Below are 19,016 nucleotides of genomic sequence, written 5' to 3'. Positions count from 1 at the left end.
GAACTGCATACGTTTTGAGAAATAAACGCGACAGATATATTGGGGATACTCGTACATCAATGCACTCCCGGTGCACGCGTATATGTTTATCGCGCGTTACGTTGCATTCCGCGTTGTATTTATATGCTCCGCATTTTTCATCCGTTTTAGCAAATATTTAATTGGGGAGTCATGCGGGCATTCTTTATTTTATTTTATTTTTTCATTAAATACGACTAGCCGAGATGCGAGATACGACTGCAAGGTGTATAAATAGATTTAAATTATCGCGATAACCGCGGGATGTGACCAAAGCAATTATATCGAGAAGAGTTAAGATCAGATTGCGGCGCAATCGGCACGCTGCAGGCACACACGTCGGACTGCCACGCATTTTGCACAGGGTGGTCCATAAAGTGCTGCAAACCCGTTTCTCGCTGTGAAAACAATGCGGGGACGGTAACAAAACGTGACTGTGGACGGCGAGAATGTACGCGAGAGTGAACAGTCAGCGTTTGAAAAATACGTGAAATTTATTTCGCCGAGCGTTTATCAATCGTCGCCGTCTCGGATGATCGCTCTTCGCGATTCGCCCTGTAGACGCATGGCAGGCTCGCCGCCGCCGCCGCCGCGGCGGGCTATCGTATTTACATCGGATTCGCTGTCATTAATTTTTAATAAACCGACGCGCGCAAGAAGCAAATAAAACTCCTGATCGTATGCGGGAGCGCGGCACGGTACCGGCGCGGCGCGGCGCGGCGCCGACCGGTTCGTTTTCGTATATCGTGCTCCTCTCTCCGCCGACGATTCCGGTACGTTGCGGGCGGATGCACGGGGCCCCGATGTACCCACGGCTATTTATTCGAGCAATTAATATATAACCCTCGTAAATACGCGGCTGCGCGGCCACCCCCGGGCCTCGCGGCGAAGACTGCGCCGAAATGCGAATAATTACGCGTCCGTGCTCATCGGCGTCATTAAGCCGGTCGACCGCGGGCGTGGAGGCGCATAAATCCCGCGCGGGCGGTATAACTTACGAAAGAGCTTTGAGCGAGCGCCTATACAGCCAGTATACAGTCAGCTCGTTTACAAGAATCGCGGCCGATCGCCGGTTAATATCGCCGCGACGACGACCGGCGTGCCGCCCGCAACACTATCGTGCGCGCCGGCGATTATCATCGGGAGAGCTCCGCCCGTGGAGAGGAGATCGATCGCTCCTGAGAGTCGATGAACCTCGCGGCGAGTGAAGAGAATCGTTTGATGATACGTTTGTTTCTCCTGGGTTTCCCGCGTGTAATATAGAAGACAAATGGTTCGCGTTGAATCCTCTCTTCCGTGGAATTAAAGATAAATTGTTCTATCGTGAGCGCGATAATAAAAACACGAGGAGCGCATGGCTTGCGTGTATTATTAAATCTCACGTAAATGCTGTCCGCGGAGAAGAATGCGCCACGACGAAAAGGCTCGGCGAGGCGATCGGACTCGTCGACAACCGTCCAAACTGTCTCGTTAAAAAGCGCACGAGGCGAGCGGCGTCTCGAGTTTCGTGATTTGGTTCGACGAGCGCGCGAGGGAGCAGATATTAAACCGAAGAGAAACAAAGACACTCTCCCATTTCGCCCTCAGTCAGCGCGAGACGGGAGGGGTGGTGGCGAGAGTCCCTCGGGAGAGGATTACCGGGGTCCACAAGGTTGGGATTACTCGCATGGGGTAGCTAACGGAACACAGGGCTGATTGAGAACATCCCTAATGCGCTACGACAGACTCCATCCGCCCGTGCGCGCCCATAAAAAAAGCCCGGCGTCTTCGCTATTCTCGCGCTCCTTTCTCTAATCGATACCCGAGCCGAATCGATGGACCATCGGTCGCGTTGGATCACGTCTTACGTTTATCTAGAATTCTAGCGGTAATTCTAGAGTACTTTTAAGTACTCACCAGCGATTGTATTCAGGAACATCAGATACTCAAAATTGGATATTTCTCGACGCTGCCACTTCTGAGTCATGTTGGAGCTTCTCATCAGCTGTCGCGGTGACATCAGCGACGCTCGTCTGTAAAATAAATAAAGTTTACCGATTGCAATACCATTTGATATTTAAACTTGCAATTATAAGCACCTCGAATGTAGTAATTAACGGAGAACAAACTACCCAACTTCGGCAAATCGTTTTTCGATTTATCTCCAGTTAATTAATACGCGACGCGAGTCAGGAAGAAACGGTGCCGGTCGCTTAATTAATTTTTAACTTGTCTGCATGTCAACGATTACAACGTTTCTCGGTTATTGTCAATTTATTAACAAATTATAGATTAAAATAAAATTTTATCTCAATTTACTTGCTTGTATTTCTGCTCGTTAAATCGAAGTAGAAAATTTATTATAAGCGTATAAAAATAAGAATATTCGAAAGCGTGTGCTTAAATATGCATTGACGTTGCACGCCTTAATGACTTATGATTCGTCGCCAAAAGTTCATAATTGCGAGCCAGATTGCGAAACTTGTCACTTCTTGGCATCGGGCGGCGTGCTTTAATTGCCGAATGAAACGAGCGGTACATCGGCTTTGATACGCAATTAAGACGATGGTCGGACTCAATTCGCAAAAGCAATTACGTCAGAACGCGCTCACCGGCACTTTGCGTTCGCGCCATAAAGCCCATTCCGCGTCTTTATGAATGTGAAGATCGCTGATTTAGGATTTATACGGGAGATTTTAACGGGCGTTCGTCCTTCAGACATTAAAAAAGGGCATATTAAGGCGACCGGACGCATAAATTCAATTCTCGGATTTATCTCGCGTAAATTTCACGTAAGTATGAAAATGACTTCTATATGCCAGCAGCATTTCTCGAAGCACAAGCGTCGAAACGTAATTACTCTCACGTATAAAGTCTTGTACGAACATCTTTTTAATTAATTTTCTCAAATACTGTAAAAATCAATCTAAACATATTGTATTTATTAAAATGTAATTTATTATAAACGCAACAAATTTTTGAAGCCTTAAGGATTTGTTACGCTAACTAAACATTAACTTAAAAATTTTTCTCGTCGATGAATATGTTTCTTTTTCATCGGGCCAATTCGCATTTTATATATCGACGAATTATTTTGGCTAGCCAAGAATGTTCTCCTCGGATCAGCCGAAGAGAAACGTCAGAGTTTGCCGTCGTATATTTATGGCCGATGTATCCTTCTCGCCGGCTATCTCGTATATAGGAACAGTGTAATGGATGAGTCGAAGCGCGGATATACGCAAACCTCTGTTCTTGCCGCCGACTCTTGTCGACGTATGGGAGACTTGGTATCCTGCGAGAATCTCTTTGGCTTACAATACCACAATGCGAGAAAGACATAGAACTCTCTTCGTGCAGGGACGAAGCCTTGCCATCTTTCCTGTGCTCATTTATATCGCGATATCTTCGTTGTTTTTCGAACGTCATAAAATATTTGCCGCGTAAGAAAAACGTGCAGAAATATATTAAAATAAATAATTAAAAAAAAAAAATATATATCCTGGCGATAAATTATAAACTAATAAAAATTTCGCTAAGTGTAAGCTCGATCCAAAGCTATTCTTTATCTCGTATCTTTCTTGCCAAGAGTGGCTAATTAAAATGTATTTTTATTTTCATTCCCTTATGCGTCTACAGTTAAAGTATAAATTAAAAATGATAAGTATCTATAGAAAGAAGCGCTTCGAATCCGTCCCTGGAGTCGCTTTACCGAAAAGGACAAAGAAACGAGGGAATGCGACGAGCATGTTGGAAGTGAATTCCGAGATCCTTAGATCTTTCCGTGGAACGGCAGAAGCGCTTCCTTCCTCTGGGTAGTTATCGCTTACCTAGTCTGTGGTATCCCATATTTGATGCCAACACCGACCCGCGGTAGCGCCTTGATCATCTTTTTCACTGTTGCCTGATCCGAGAACGCGAACAGGATCGAAGCTGCGGGTAAAAAAGTGTTGAGGTGTGAATTATCTAGCGAGTCCGATTTCGAGAATACGTTGACAATCATTCAATCATTCGTACGAAAGAAAGATGAAACGCAATTTCTTACTTAAAAAGTGTATACTCTCGGATTTAAATACGTATTTACATATGCGAATATCGATATGAGTTATAGTTTAATAAAGACATTGAAACGAAGATAAAGCTGTAATGCTACCTTTCGAATACCGCGGAAGTATCGCCATTTAATCATGTGATTATGTTAATATTATTAAGATATCAGAGATCGCAATGATAAATTGATAAGTATAATTGTACTCAATTAATTATAATTAGTGACTGGACTTGAAATAAATTTGAAGATTTATTTAAAAATCGATTAGCTTGTTCTTACAGAATGATAGAACGCGGGAAAGTGACCCAATCAATTCGGAGCGCGACGTTCCCCATGAGAGTTCAAAGGGTAGCGTGAGAGAAGATGGTTACCATAAATACTTCCTAGTAATTTATTGTACTATCTCCGCACGAAAGTAAAAACACTCATTTTAATCTTAATTAAGAAGGAGGAAACATTAAATTACTTTACTCGCGTACACGAATAAATAGTATATAGTGAAAATTTTTTTATACGCGTATACGTTAAAATAAATTTTTCCTTTCCTTAATAAATAGCAATATATTTTAATAATTATATTAAATATAATATAAATTTTTTTTCCGAGCAATGGAAGTTGACGAATTTTATTTTTTTTTCTCAATGCGCACACGCATTTAATTTTTATAACGTAATAGTTACTATGCATGAAAGCGTATGTCCACTCCAGCTGTTCCATGTTTTTCTTCGAACTCATGCTGGTACACCCATATTACTAATCTTCTAATTATAAATATTCGCACGTTGCAAACGGGGAAAGCAGATGTTCCGGCAATCACTTCCATCGCAGAAGCGCCCTTATCCGCGGCGGGTTTCGCAATGTCCGATAACGTAAATCAGCGAGCGAACAAGGTGGCATGTCGTGAGGTGATAACCGTAAGAGCCGTCTTGCGGGACTAACTGCTTACATTCCATAACGCGAAGGTCCCTTCGCGTAATTTTAAACGACCGTAACGCAAGGAATGATCGAAAGTTACGCCGTGGCCCCGTTATAAAGTAACTCGTCCTCGGTTTTTATTGTTCGACGATTTATCGCAAGTGGAGACGCGATCCGTGCGTGTCCCCCGACGTTTTTCGGCTAACGAACGCGCGTTTCCAGTGATTTTTTAATGAACGGCGAAGGCACCTCGCAGGGATGACATTCCACCGCTAACGTCTCCTCACGACGCATCGAAAGTCGAGATCAGATTAGAATCGGGGAACGATCCTGAGAATTTATCTGCGCCTCGGAGAAATAATCAGCGGGATAGTGGACCGAGGCAGGTATAAATAATTCTCGCGCGGTTTGTTATAGGATACGGTGATATCTGTTGCGGACAAACAAAGGACGAGGAATCGCTAACAAAATCGTTATTAGCAATTAAGTGACCGCGATGAATTTATTAATTTAGAAAATTTCAACGTCAATCGTTTAGCATTATAATTAATGCGGTATTTGTTTTAATCAATGCGGCGGTTTTACATAAATTCCTGACTAAAAATGGGATTGTCGCGTTTGCGGGACGTTATTAAAATCATGTTGCGATTCCAACATGGAGGCGAGGTACGGGCAGGTGCGCGAGATTGAATAACAAATTAATTTCAGAAAGAAACTTATCGTAATGCGGGCAAGGTATTTCTTTTGTAAAAACTAACGCGGGCAACACCTTGCGGCGAGTTCGAGATTCCGCCGTTGTTCATCGGATTAGATTGCATCCTCGTCGCGCGAAATAAACGCGGACTGGAAGTCGACAAGAAATGGAATGCGCTTCCCGAAGGCGGCGTACTGATTGAAGACAAGTAAAACAAGAGAAATTGCCGACACTTACTTCTGCTGGCGAGGAAGATCTCGATGGCCACATTTTGCAGTAAATAACGCCGCGAGAAGATCGCGCGGACCTCGGAAAAGTACCATTTTCCGTGCAAATGGTCGCAGTACTTTAGCACCTGGAACAGAAATTAAACATACACGCTTTTTATTATCTATTTTAAATTTGTGTAAAACAAAAGAAATAAGAAATATGTTGCAAAATATACATATCTAATATCATATTTTTTAATATGCGACTTCAATTAAAATTATAAAAGAGAAAAACTTACGATACGTTAAAAGACGTCCTTTAAATTAGTTCTAGATTATTACTATATATAAATTGCTAAATTAAAAAAAAAAGAAACGTTTATAAATCGTCTTGATTAATTATTTATCGCAGTGAGCGCGAGATACCATTCGCAGAGGCAGTTAAGTGCGAGTTTCCCGGCATCGCGTAAAAGAAAATGTCCATTGGGGTCCAAGGCGGGATGGTCCGAGGATACGAGCTTATGGTTGAATATAAGAATGTAACCGCGATGCAGTGAAGTGTGATGTGATATAGTGAGACTAGTGCCGGTTGCAAGATGGCCGTCATGGTAGGAGGAGCCTCCTGCTGAGCCGAGAATCGATCCCAGGACCTCGCGGACTTGCGCTCTTGGACGAGTCGTGAACAACTCGTTGGCGAAAGAGGGAGAGATGGAGAATAAAAAGAACAAAGTTCCGCGAGAGAGTGCGCAGGGCGGAAGGGAAAAAGATCCCGGCGTACACGGGGATAAGAAAGTAGGGGGGCGGAAGGGAGGCGAGCTGAGGGATCCCGGATTTACCACCCCAGTGTCTAACAAGGCTTTCAATTTTTGCCTTTTAATGAGGACGTATCGTGCCGCCACGATGTCCTTACGCGCGGCGAATGAAATTATCCTCGAAATAATCCGCCAAAATGATCCATTCAGCTGATTACGGCCGAGAGTCTGCGGCGAGAAACGCCAATAAGATCTTATCTGCGGCCCTCGTCGTTCGTTAAGAACCGTCCTTTCGCCACGAAAACGCGGGTATTGCAAACGTAAGCGTAACCAGAAATGTTGTCGGACTTATCGGCAATGATATCGGTACTCGAAAACACCTTAGCAAATGTGCTTACAGCAAGCAATTATTTATTTTTCAGTAAACGAATTTAGATATTTTATTATTTTCAAGAATTTCTTTTTTTTTTTTTTTTAATTTCTTCTCGCAGTTTTAAGAGTTGCACGGCGACCTTACGAACGGTAGACGTAACGCGCAAGGTTGGAAAGCAGCCCGGGTACCAATGCACAAAGCCAACCCCTAAGGCGATCTGCGCAAGCCCTTTGCAAACACTGCTCGAGATTGATAAGGGCCGCATCGCGGCCCAGAATCCATTATTTGGATACCTGCGGCAGCAGTACAGATATATCACGTACTCCGCATTAAATCCTGTCAAGGATGAGATAGGCTCATTCATCGTTTAACCCTCGCGTAAATAGCGTACGATGTACCGCGCGTTAATTCACGAAATACAACTCTCGAAGAAAATCTAAGTCTCATAGTTCACACAAAGCCTGTTCAAATTATTAAGTAACTTTTGACACGCTGTAAAAATATTCATACGCGCGAAGGCGTGAGAAAAGAAAATATAATTCATACCCACGTGCAAAAGTATGTTTGCAATTATTCTATATCCAGAGAAGAAAGCCGCGACGTTTCTGCGCACGTCACATGTAGTATATTCGTCTTCTGCTTTATTCGAGATGTCATCAAACCGCAGAATTTGCATCGTACCGGTAGGACATAAAAAATAATACGCTAACATGTCGCGACGCGAGCCAGTAGCCGGGTGGCGGAGACCACACGCGGTTAAAGAGAGGTCCTGGCCGTCGAGTGTCAAGTGGTACGCGATTAGAGCTCCCCATGATGCTCTCTCCGTGCTCATCTCTCACAAACCGAAATCGTCCCGAGCTCTCAGCTCAGCAGAGAGCTGGGGTTGCGCGTCCGTGACGACAATGGGCAACATGATGTAACAACATGTGTCGCGTTCGCAAAGGGGGGCTCTCTTCCTCGTCCCTCTCGTCGCGCGATGGTCCTATATGCAGCATATAGGGATATTGTAGAATGGGATACCACTTAGCAGCCCGCCGGCGGTATACAACAAACAGATTAAGCGCTGGACAATAATGGGACCCGCCGCTCCACTCGTGGGGTTCTCTTGGACACCTACGAGCAGCGACCCTACGCCACGAGTACCGATTCTTTCGAAATCACGATACGATAATACAAATGGCACAATAAAGTGTTACGTACGAATGACTAGTAAAATGTTATGCTTGCATACATCTCACTTACTCACCGAAGGGGTGTCTCTTCGCAGATCTCATTGATTCCCCAGCATTAATCAATTAAATACACATCGAATAAATGTATAAAGAAAATTAAAATATAATTTTAATCATCAGTTAATTTAGAATTTAAACGACAATTTACTTAAAATAAAATATTTGTTTTACTTGATAGCAAATAAAAAAAATTTATTTTTAAATTGCATTTAAATATTAAAAAAATGTTTTAGGTATAATATGTATATCCGTGTGAATTTATTATTGCAAAAAAACGAAAGGAAATTAAGTTTTGTAAAATTTCATAGAACGATCGTAGGATATTTTATTGTCATGTTGGGCGGTGTAGTATCTTTTCAGCGGTTATGCCGGCTAATGTTCGAAACATTCGGCTGCCATCTCAGCGATCCCAAGCGGCGATGAGTTATGCGCGCCACGTGCGTGTTCTCATACCTTTATTACCGCAGCATCGCGCGAGATAACGCACCGTGCGTAACGCACAAAGGACAACCGCGTGGCGTGACGCATCTCGCGTTCCGCTAAATTTGTTGCCACGCAAGTAAAGAATAAAAATCTTCCGAAAGCACAGCATACGCGCGTGACGAAGAAATCGCCATCGAGCACGGAAATACGAACGGAACGGCGGGTCGGCGAGCTAATGACACTCAATAGCTAGCGGAAAGAGATCGACGTTTTTCCATTCAATTAACCCGTGCTGCCGGTTTTCCCAGGTATCATAAAACGGTAAATAATATGACCTGTTTCCGGTAACAGATGTGAGCAGGCCGTCTGTCGCGTTAAGTGGCTCGTCTGAGCTAATAGTCTATGAATTCTAAGGAGATTAGAGCATCGGTTGCCTCTGCTATTAATAATTCCATCGTAAACGACCGGCTTTAATTGTTGCACGGCTCTGTCCCGAATATATTGCGTGCATTCGAAATAATTTATAATAATCGTATAATTCATATGCAAAAAGAAATTTATTTTTGTTTCGTTTACTAAAAAAAATCTGTCATTTAATATTTAATGCAATGTAAAATAATTAATGTAATATTTAAGTAAAATGAGAAATTTCTCCTTCACTTTCGATCGTTCGATCTAACAAATGGTTTTTGTAATGGCAGACTTACGTAACAATCGGGACAACTTCTTCACGGTAGAATCTCGACATTCGGGACGATCTATATTTTCCGTGCCATTTGACAAAGAAACCGTGAAATACGCACTCCACGGTCGCCGCTTCTCTACCGGCTGCCAAAGCTCAACGAACGAGTCCCGGATTACTCGAGGATTACGCGGGGATGTTCATTCGAGCTGATTTACAAGGTCGACTCGGCGTGCCGTCTGCATAGAACGCGGAGTGGTCGTCCCAAAAGATGCGTCATGATTTTCGATAGAAACGTTGCACAATGAGAACAGGCGGCCCTACGCAATGGAAACCGAAGTTTTCTTGTACCTATTGTACTATACAATTTACTAAGCGAGATATTTTGACGTACGACGATTGCTCGAGCTCATTTTTCTGCCCACGATGAAAATGATAAGAAAATGAAAACATAATCGGCGTTCGCGAGACTGAATAATATTCGCGTATTAATAAATTTGCTCGGGTGAATCTAAGTTGGAGTTAAATCGCCCTTAATCAATTTTTTTTTTATATCCGACAGCTCGTATCTCGATCGAGCGGTAATTTCTCAAGAGTGTCATTTTCGGAGCCAGGTCGCGAGAACGTCGGTGTACAAATAATTCAGATGATAAACGAATTAACTTGAAATGGGATGATGAAAGGCGCATTTAGGGCGGTAGGAGCCCTCGAGTTCTGCCTTAATGCGAGGGCTGATGTAGCAGAACGTTTGACCCCTCGCCTCACCAACGCAAGATGGGAGAACGAAACGGGAAGAGCGAGACGGAGAGAGAGATCGCGAGTACGACACACGTGCTCGGCTCATGAATCAAGTCGTATTAGCGAGAGAGAAATAGGGACCGCCGGGTACCAATCTACCATTCCAACTTGGAGTAGATTGGATTCTCGAGCTTTATTCGATTATCCACGAACGAGGAGTACGAATTGAATGTGGCGCGGCTCTCTGGCATAACCCGTCGTTTCGCTCCGCAGCTTTGGCAATCGAGGCATAAACAACAAGCTCTACAGTGACGAACGACGTAAATGAAGTAAATGAAATATATGAAATAAAAAGATCAAAATTAATTATTTTTTTTTTATATAGGTAAAAATTTGATTTCCAATGACCGAGGTAAGAAACGATTATAAAAAATTCGAAACAAATAATGTTGCAAAAAATATTTTTATTCTAAATAGTAACATTTATTTTTTATTTTATCGCGAAGAATAAAAATGATCGAACAGGCAAGAACGGTGGTAACTGAAGAATATGGTGGTCTCTAATCGGGAAAATCTGAATAGTCGACGAGTTGGATATCCGTCTGATCGATCAGTATTCTTCAGTGAATATTTGTGTAGCGTGAGTTTTTACGATTGTGCTATAAAAGGGAGTCCCCAGTATCACGTGTTTGTAAGCTATTTTTCGTTGTCGCACACCTGCTTCTACGGTGCGTGTATCTATACGCGTGTACCATCCATCGAGACTGAAACTTCATATTTACGTTCGGCGGTGTACGAACGAAAGCGAGAAAGTGTCGTCGCCTTTCATGCCAGCGCCCAATATTCAAATGATCCTTTCAACGGAATCTTATCGTATCTATTCACTTGGCCATGTTTCGGATTATCGTGCTATGGAATCGCGCAAACTCTCCGTTCACTCGCTCAAATATGTTCTAGCTACCAACATATATTTATGAAAATAGTATTAGAACTGTGCCTTTCATAAAAATATTTTTACTTTTTTAAAACTATCTTCATTACTATCATTATCATTATAATAATTCAACAAATATAATATTAATAAATAAAAATATGTACACGTATCATGTTTCATCGATGACGCCTTATATAAAATTCTATGTTTCCGTTTAAAAGCAAAATTTCACAAAAATTTCACAAAAATTTCTCAAAATTGCTTATAAAAGCCGGATAAAAGTATTGTCGAAAATCGAAACATCGCTAGTAATGGAATGTCATGGGGATCCTTGAATCGCATATCTTATCGCTATCCAGTAATATCGATAGCGACAGTACCCGAGCGGTGGAGGAATAGTGGAGGAAGCACGACAGGAGGCGTGGTAACAACGCGCATACTCCACGTGATCCTGTCGTTTGGAAGGCGGGACTTCAGCAACGGAGCACACAACTACAACAAGCAGTAGAACCAGCCGGTGGTCAGCGACGTTCTCTCTGTCGTCGCGCGCGCGGGACACCTCAAGCCGCGCTCGTTGCACGTACAACACCTGCCGCGCGATTAGGCACGCACGGTTCGTCCATCCGTAACCCGTTCCGGCGACTTTTTTTTGAGACTGCAAATTTTGAGCAGTGCCTCTCCCTCCACCCGGCCCAAAAATCGAGGCGACATCAATCTCTAGCGCGACCGCTTTGGGTGCCGTCGGAATCATGCGCGAGAAAACGATCGGCGATAAGAGCAACACTTATGACATGTCGATCCGTGAGTGAATAGACGCACGGGAGAATGAGACTCGCTCGTTCGAAGCGGGCCAACATTCCCAGGATCGTCGGCAACGGACTACCTCGTCATGATGTTGGTACCACAAGACATTATGGGCGGCCCGTCGAAGATGCTGTACCAAATGAACAAGTATTACGCCGAGCGCGTACAGGCTCGCATGGGCCAGGTGCAGAAGACCATACGAGAGGTGTGCAAGGTCGTGCAGGACGTGCTCAAGGAGGTCGAGGTGCAAGAGCCGCGCTTCATCTCCTCGCTGACCGAGTGCAACGGCCGCTACGAGGGCCTCGAGGTGATCTCTCCGGGTGAATTCGAGGTGGTCCTCTACCTTAATCAGATGGGGGTCTTCAACTTTGTCGACGACGGCACCCTGCCGGGATGCGCCGTGCTGAAGCTCAGCGATGGACGCAAGCGGTCCATGTCCCTCTGGGTCGAGTTCATCACCGCGTCCGGCTATTTGTCGGCCAGGAAGATACGTTCGCGGTTTCAGACCCTGGTGGCTCAGGCCTGCGACAAGTGTAACTACAGAGACTCGGTGAAGATGATCGCCGACACCACCGAAGTGAAGCTGCGAATACGCGAGCGGTACGTCGTGCAAATTACGCCGGCGTTTAAATGCTCGGGTGTGTGGCCGCGATCCGCCGCACATTGGCCGATACCGCATATACCTTGGCCTCATCCTAACCTGGTGGCGGAAGTCAAAACGGAGGGCTTCGACTTATTGTCGAAGGAGAGCGTCGCTCTTCAGGGCAAACAGTCGGCGATGGAGGGTGACGCCTGGGTATTGTCCTTCACGGAAGCGGAAACCAGATTGCTGCAGGGCGGCTGCCGCCGAAAGTGTTTGAGCATACTCAAAACCTTAAGAGATCGACACCTCGATCTGCCCGGAAATCCAGTCACGAGCTATCACATGAAAACGCTACTGTTGCACGAGTGCGAGAAACATCCCCTCGAGACCGAATGGGACGAGGGATGCTTGGCCGATCGTATTAACGGTATCTTTTTGCAACTGATATCCTGCCTGCAGTGTCGGCGGTGTCCGCACTACTTTTTGCCAAATCTCGATCTCTTCAAGGGAAAATCGCCAAGCGGTCTGGAGAACGCTGCGAAGCAAGTTTGGAGACTCACGAGAGAGCTTCTTACGAACAGTCGCGCGTTAGAGAAGCTTTAGCGTTCTGCTCGAAAAAAAATTAAAAAAAAAAAAAAGAACCGTGCATTGACGAAAAGAGAAACGGTGACACGTGCAACAAATCTAGAGAACATTTCTACCGGCTGGTATTACGTGCTTCTCTGATATTACACGCCAACAGTATTGTAGTTACTGTTATAACTTAATACACGCTTGTATCAAGGGCTTGGTGCATTGTTACAAATGATTCTCGACACGTAAGCTACTTTAAATCGTGCTTGTTTTCCTTCAGCAACTACCGCGATTCAACGAGCAATAACGATCGTCGGTCAGATAACCTGAGCTTTTAATTCTCTTTAAATAGTCCCAGTTAAAAATCTCATCGCTTGTCTTTTTTATATTGTGCAATTATTGTGAAGCAAACATTAGGCTCATTTTTAATTTTTAATCTAATTTAGTTTTGTTTTAAACGTTATATTTTGATTAGTTAAGCGATTGTTTCGAAATTAATATATTTATATTTTTTTTATTTATGTAAATTTCTGTAAATGTCAATGAGCAATCTCACAACAACTAAATGATAACCGTGCAATTAGATGAGTGTTATAAAATAGCTCGATAGTTAACACGAAACGTTATGTTGCAATGCATATAAATCGTGCAATTAATTCTGTTAAAACAAAATGTTTCAAATAAATTTCAAATTATTTAGTGAGATAAGAACTACTTCGTTTCAACTATAAAACAACGAAATCAGAATTATAATAGCAATAAAATAGAGAAGAAAATTTTGAAGATACATTGTTTTAAAGTTTAGCATTACTCCGCACGACTGTACTGACGAATGAAATATCTATACTTAAAATATTTTAATAAAAATTATTTTTGCTTTTTAAATTTGTTAAAAAAAGCATAAAATATATAATTTGTTTTAATTAACTGTTACTATAATTATCTCTTTAGCGAAAGAAAATAATGTGATTTGTTATTAAGTTCTTAATAATATTTATAATCGGTTAATAATAAGCTTCTGATAGTTTTATAACTTATTGTTATATGTATATATGTGGTATACTTCTATTATATTATTTAAACGATATTTATTTTACAATCGGATCATCATATGTATATTTGAAGCATAAAATGTACATAATGATTAAATGCAGTTATTTCATCTTCAATTAAATAATTATATATGTGAAAATAAACCCCCTAACCCTTAGAAATTATTCAATTGCGATTAGAAAATCTTATTCGATGTGTTGTAGTAATTTTGTGCAAATTTTATGTGTGCGTGTATCCGCAGATAATATACACAAATGTATATTAAAAAGTATGTTTAAAAAATATAATTTTTATTTTTTTTATAATTAAAATAATTTCGACACAAAATACTATGTATTTTAATATAATCCTATCAAATGTCGCGTTTCTGCCGCGGTAAATACTGCTTAACTTTGCGAATGTATTTTCACGAGAATTTAATTTGATTTGATTCGTAAATTTCACGTTTCGTAACATGTAACGTTAGAGTATGACAGTATCTTTGCTAATTAATTTCCGACGAAACAGTTTTTTCTTTTTTTTTCTCGGGAACATATTTTTCGCGTAATGTGTTACATATCACGATACACGTGTATTATCATAATTATTATACAAATACTTGTACTTAACATGTATGTTATAGAAGCCTTGAATAACTCGCTGGCAGCAAGGCGAAGACCATCATCTTTATTATACGCCTACCTAGAATATCACGTTCTTATCTTAATTTTATCCTTAACGTTCCGCGTCTTCCTTTCCTGGTGATGACATTCGTTAACCGCTGCCATTCACTTTCCTTGCTTTACCAGACGTCCGACTATTTCCAAATGCGTACGATAATTGTTATTACACTCTAACACGAACAATAAAGATTTCTACCAACTGTGGAATATCAAATTGCATTCTTTACTGCAAAACACTGCAATATTTTTATCGTTATAGGACATATTAAGATAATAACGTCTTTCTGCCCTTTTTAAGTTTCTTTGCTAAAAATACGTTTTGTATTTAATATCACGAGAAACGACATAGCAATATTAATTAAATAATGTAATCTCGTCATAAATATTACGTGACATGTTATTAATAATTTTATAATTATTTTTTTCAACATTTTTGTTTGCATAAAAAAATATTCGAATTAATTCAATCATGCTGCAAAAAAAAAATTTTTCTCGACAACGCTAATTCAATAAGTTGAATACGGCCAGGAATAATTATTACGGCCCATCGACGTTCAATGTTAAACCTTTGAAAATAAAATGTCTTTGACATGAAGTTGAAGATAACTCTATTCGGTGGCGTAAACACGACTGTGGTCCACCATGTCGAAAATTTTGGAATAACTAAAAGGGCTGCAGAGGAGGGATCGTGCCCTCACGGATGGGAAATAAACTAAGCAGTTCCTACATAATTCATGGGAAGGAAGAAGGGCTACCACGAGGGTTGCCCCGCGTTACCTACGTTCCCCTGCCGCATACTCCACACACGAACGTTGTTAGAGTATCTGTGTCGGATCGATCTTGTCGGTCTGGCGCAGTTCACCACGCCTGCACAGCGTGGCAAATCCCCGATTGGCTAAAAAACCTTGCCAGAAGGCGTTGTGTGCCAGAAGAGGCGTGCCAGAAACACTGTACGTTCGTGCTCGCTTCAGAGGATGGGTGACGAAGAGGAGGTAGACATCAGCGCAGTCGGCAATCTGCTCCTGCACGGAGACGCTCGTGATACTTCTTCCTCCCGTTTCGTTGGTGTCTCCGGCGCACGGCGCGTCCTGGCGAACGCCAGGTGGAAAACGAGTCTAACGCTGATTCACGGAGCGGTTACGTTCGCGTCTACCAGCGCGACAGATCGCGCAAAGCGGCTCGATGACAACGCGAAGCAGAATCAGACCTGGATGAAAAGACACGAGAATGTAACGAGCCGGAGAAGCTGAAGACCGCGTAACAGCCATCCGTGGACTACGGGCGGTGCACGATGCTCGTACCGCCTGATATGATTTCGTCCCACTCCAGGATGGTCTATCAGTTCAACAAGTATTTTGGCGAACGGGTAATGAGCCGAAAGAGTCAGGTGGCGAAGACCATTCAAGAAGTGTGTCGAGTCGTGCAAGACGTGTTAAAAGAGGTGGAGGTGCAGGAGCCGAGATTTATCTCGTCTTTGACGGACTACAACGGCCGATTCGACGGGTTGGACGTTATCTCGCCGACGGAGTTCGAGATCGTCATCTACTTGAACCAGATGGGCGTGTTGAACTTTGTGGATGACGGCACCCTGCCGGGCTGCGCCGTGCTGAAACTCAGCGACGGGCGCAAGCGATCTATGTCCCTCTGGGTAGAATTCATCACCGCATCCGGTTACCTGTCGGCCAGGAAAATACGCTCGAGATTTCAAACCTTAGTGGCGCAAGCCTGCGACAAGTGTACGTATCGAGATTCGGTGAAGATGATCGCCGATACCACCGAGGTGAAACTACGGATACGCGAGCGATACGTCGTGCAGATCACGCCGGCATTTAAATGCGCCGGTCTCTGGCCGAGATCGGCCTCCCACTGGCCGATCGCGCATATACCTTGGCCGCACCCGAACATAGTCGCCGAGGTGAAGGCGGAAGGTTTCGATATGCTCTCGAAGGAATGCATAGGCCTGCAAGGCAAGCAGTCGGCCATGGAAGGCGACGCTTGGGCGTTGTCGTTTATCGACGCGGAGAATCGATTGTTGCAAGGCGCGAGTAGAAAACGTTGCCTCAGTATACTGAAGACCCTGAGGGACCGACACCTTGAGCTGCCGGGCAACCCGGTCACCAGCTATCACATGAAAACTTTGCTGCTTTACGAGTGCGAAAAACACCCTCACGAGGCGGAATGGGACGAAGGCTGCCTGGCCGAGCGAATTAACGGCATTTTTCTGCAGCTAATCTCCTGCTTGCAGTGCCGTAGATGCCCGCATTACTTCCTACCGAATCTCGATCTATTCAAGGGAAAATCGCCCAGCGGCCTGGAGAACGCCGCGAAGCAGGTGTGGAGACTCACCAGGGAGTTGCTGACGAACAGTCGCGCGCTCGAGAAACTGTAGTGACCGACGCCGCGATCGATCGTCGTGCAATACGTGAATTGATCTCGCAAGTCTCGTCTCACACGTTCCTGTAACTGCCGCGTCAATGACTTCGACGCCCGAGTAGGATACATTTAATCATATACGACCGTGCACGGACCACGCGAGAAATATATTAAACTGGAAACTAGTGACGTGAGAGAAAACTCTCGAGAAGAAGACGCGTTTTTCTTGGTTCTTTCACCGCCGCCCAACGCACTGCCGATTCATCGGGAGGTCTGCACCTTCCTGGATTTCGCGGATCTGAAGATCGCATATATGTTCTTGATGTTCTCCGAAGATATTCAGTGTGTGCCGAAAGCAATCCTCGCGAGATTAATCACGCGCACATGTTGTGATGGTTGGTAAATACGTGATTGGCTCGCGGACGATCAAATTAGTGCCATAAATAATTTCTTCGACGTTAGAGGACAGATTTTGCTTTTACTGTCGGCGCGAAATATAAAGTAAACATGTTATATGCCGCAAAAAATTGTCATTAGGCCGCGCAATGGTATTTACAACGCCGTGAAAATGCGCGAAGAACGACCTTAAACTTGTGGTACAGAATCTTGCTATCGAGCGAAAAAAGAAAAGAAAAAACTATTATTCGCCGTGTTTAACTCTTTAAGATCTTAAAATCTACATGCCCGATAACTGTATGAATTCCAGTAACGCAAATTGTTCGAACAATGTTCCTTAATTTTTACATTTTTTACTTTTTATCTAAAAGTTTATAAGCGTTAGTCTTAAGACTGAGACTGCAACAACTGTCATATCAATACTTAAAGAGTTGACGCGACTGGATCAGTTTCGACAACGTTTTCTCAACACGCTGAACAGGTTCGTTCTATAATTTTTGTGATCGCGACCACGATTAAGGGTTTATCATTTGCCTCTTCCGCCGCCTATGTAAATAAAACTTAAAAAATATTTATTGAACTGTAACGTGCGCGAGCGCGCAAAAATGCAAAATATATTACTATTTATATGGAAGTCTGGCCGCGTCGGTCGATGTCACACGTACACCCACTCCTTAACCCTGTGCTATCCGAAAAATCGTTCGTCGTAAATATCGCTGCGTCGCGCTGATCGCGGCGCGACGATCGTTAAACGTTTCGCTCGCGATAAACGCGCGGCGGAGAGAACGTTAGGACTCGTAAATTTTACAGCTCTCACACTTTTTTGTTCTTTGAACCGCCGATGGGAATCAAGGTAAGGAAAAGACTGAGGCAATGCCATGCGCGCGTACCTTTTACGTTGCGACGTTCAGCGACGGCAAATTATCGCGATCCCGACGGCGAACATCGCGGAAAAACGAAACTAATACTCGACGTGCTTCTGCATATTTTTTATAGCGCGTAGCGGCTCGAGATAATTCCATAATTTTTCTTAAAAATCATCGAGATCGAATGACTCACGACGTATACCAAATGCAAATTGATTAGCTATTATTTACGGGGAATTATTTATGAGTTTTGACAATAATCACGTAGGTGAGCACTCTGTTATCTTTTCGTTGTTTTCGTTTCCCTTCGACACGCATTTATAATTACTAACGTACGTCATACCTTTCTGTTTTTCGAGTTAACTACCTTCCTTTTGATAAGCTAATTGGACCTTATCTCAATGTTTTACCGCGAACTTATAGACGCGACGGGCCACGGTCTACGTAATAACTTGCGGCAAACCGGGACGGGTTTTAAACAGCTGCTCTTAACGCGAAGGGCACCGTTCTTGTAGACGAAGAGTCTCATGCAGGAAAAAGAAACGCATTAGGTTGATAACTAAATGGTCTCTTGAAAATTATATTACGCGTCTTAAGTATTATAGGCGCCTGAATAAAGTTCCATTACAAATAAGATATTATTTTATAAAATATTGTCACTTGGTTGCGGTACTGATTTTCCATGCTCGGTTATTACATATATCTTTT

At 43.1% G+C, this 19,016-nt stretch overlaps 3 protein-coding genes across 16 annotated transcripts in view; 2 read left to right on the top strand and 1 right to left on the bottom strand.

Annotated features, from left to right (window-relative positions):
• Rg (A kinase anchor protein rugose) overlaps window positions 1-19,016 on the bottom strand; it is a 266,288-nt gene that overhangs the window by 11,314 nt on the left and 235,958 nt on the right. For all 14 annotated transcript variants that reach the window (XM_070656134.1, XM_070656139.1, XM_070656131.1 and 11 more), the window contains 3 exons: window positions 5,893-6,010; window positions 3,825-3,927; window positions 1,915-2,030 (listed from right to left, as the gene is read on the bottom strand). In XM_070656134.1, the coding sequence (XP_070512235.1) occupies window positions 1,915-2,030; window positions 3,825-3,927; window positions 5,893-6,010 (337 nt within the window). The remainder of the gene's footprint in view (window positions 1-1,914; window positions 2,031-3,824; window positions 3,928-5,892; window positions 6,011-19,016) is intronic.
• LOC139102321 (protein mab-21) lies at window positions 8,429-13,064 on the top strand. The gene has a single exon (XM_070656149.1). The coding sequence runs from the start codon at window positions 11,888-11,890 to the stop codon at window positions 12,986-12,988; it is 1,101 nt and encodes a 366-aa protein (XP_070512250.1). The 5' UTR covers window positions 8,429-11,887; the 3' UTR covers window positions 12,989-13,064.
• Window positions 15,671-18,076, top strand: LOC139102322 (protein mab-21). The gene has a single exon (XM_070656150.1). The coding sequence runs from the start codon at window positions 15,965-15,967 to the stop codon at window positions 17,060-17,062; it is 1,098 nt and encodes a 365-aa protein (XP_070512251.1). The 5' UTR covers window positions 15,671-15,964; the 3' UTR covers window positions 17,063-18,076.

The sequence above is a fragment of the Cardiocondyla obscurior genome, linkage group LG04, assembly GCF_019399895.1.
Source record: "Cardiocondyla obscurior isolate alpha-2009 linkage group LG04, Cobs3.1, whole genome shotgun sequence".
NCBI lineage: Eukaryota > Metazoa > Arthropoda > Insecta > Hymenoptera > Formicidae > Cardiocondyla > Cardiocondyla obscurior.
The sequence above is the reverse complement of the archived record's forward strand: the minus strand, read 5'-3'. Positions and strand labels throughout refer to the sequence as shown.

Excerpts from the sequence above, each read along its gene's own strand:
- LOC139102321 (XM_070656149.1), top strand. The coding sequence starts at position 11,888 with ATGATGTTGGTACCACAAGACATTATGGGCGGCCCGTCGAAGATGCTG.
- LOC139102322 (XM_070656150.1), top strand. The coding sequence starts at position 15,965 with ATGCTCGTACCGCCTGATATGATTTCGTCCCACTCCAGGATGGTCTAT.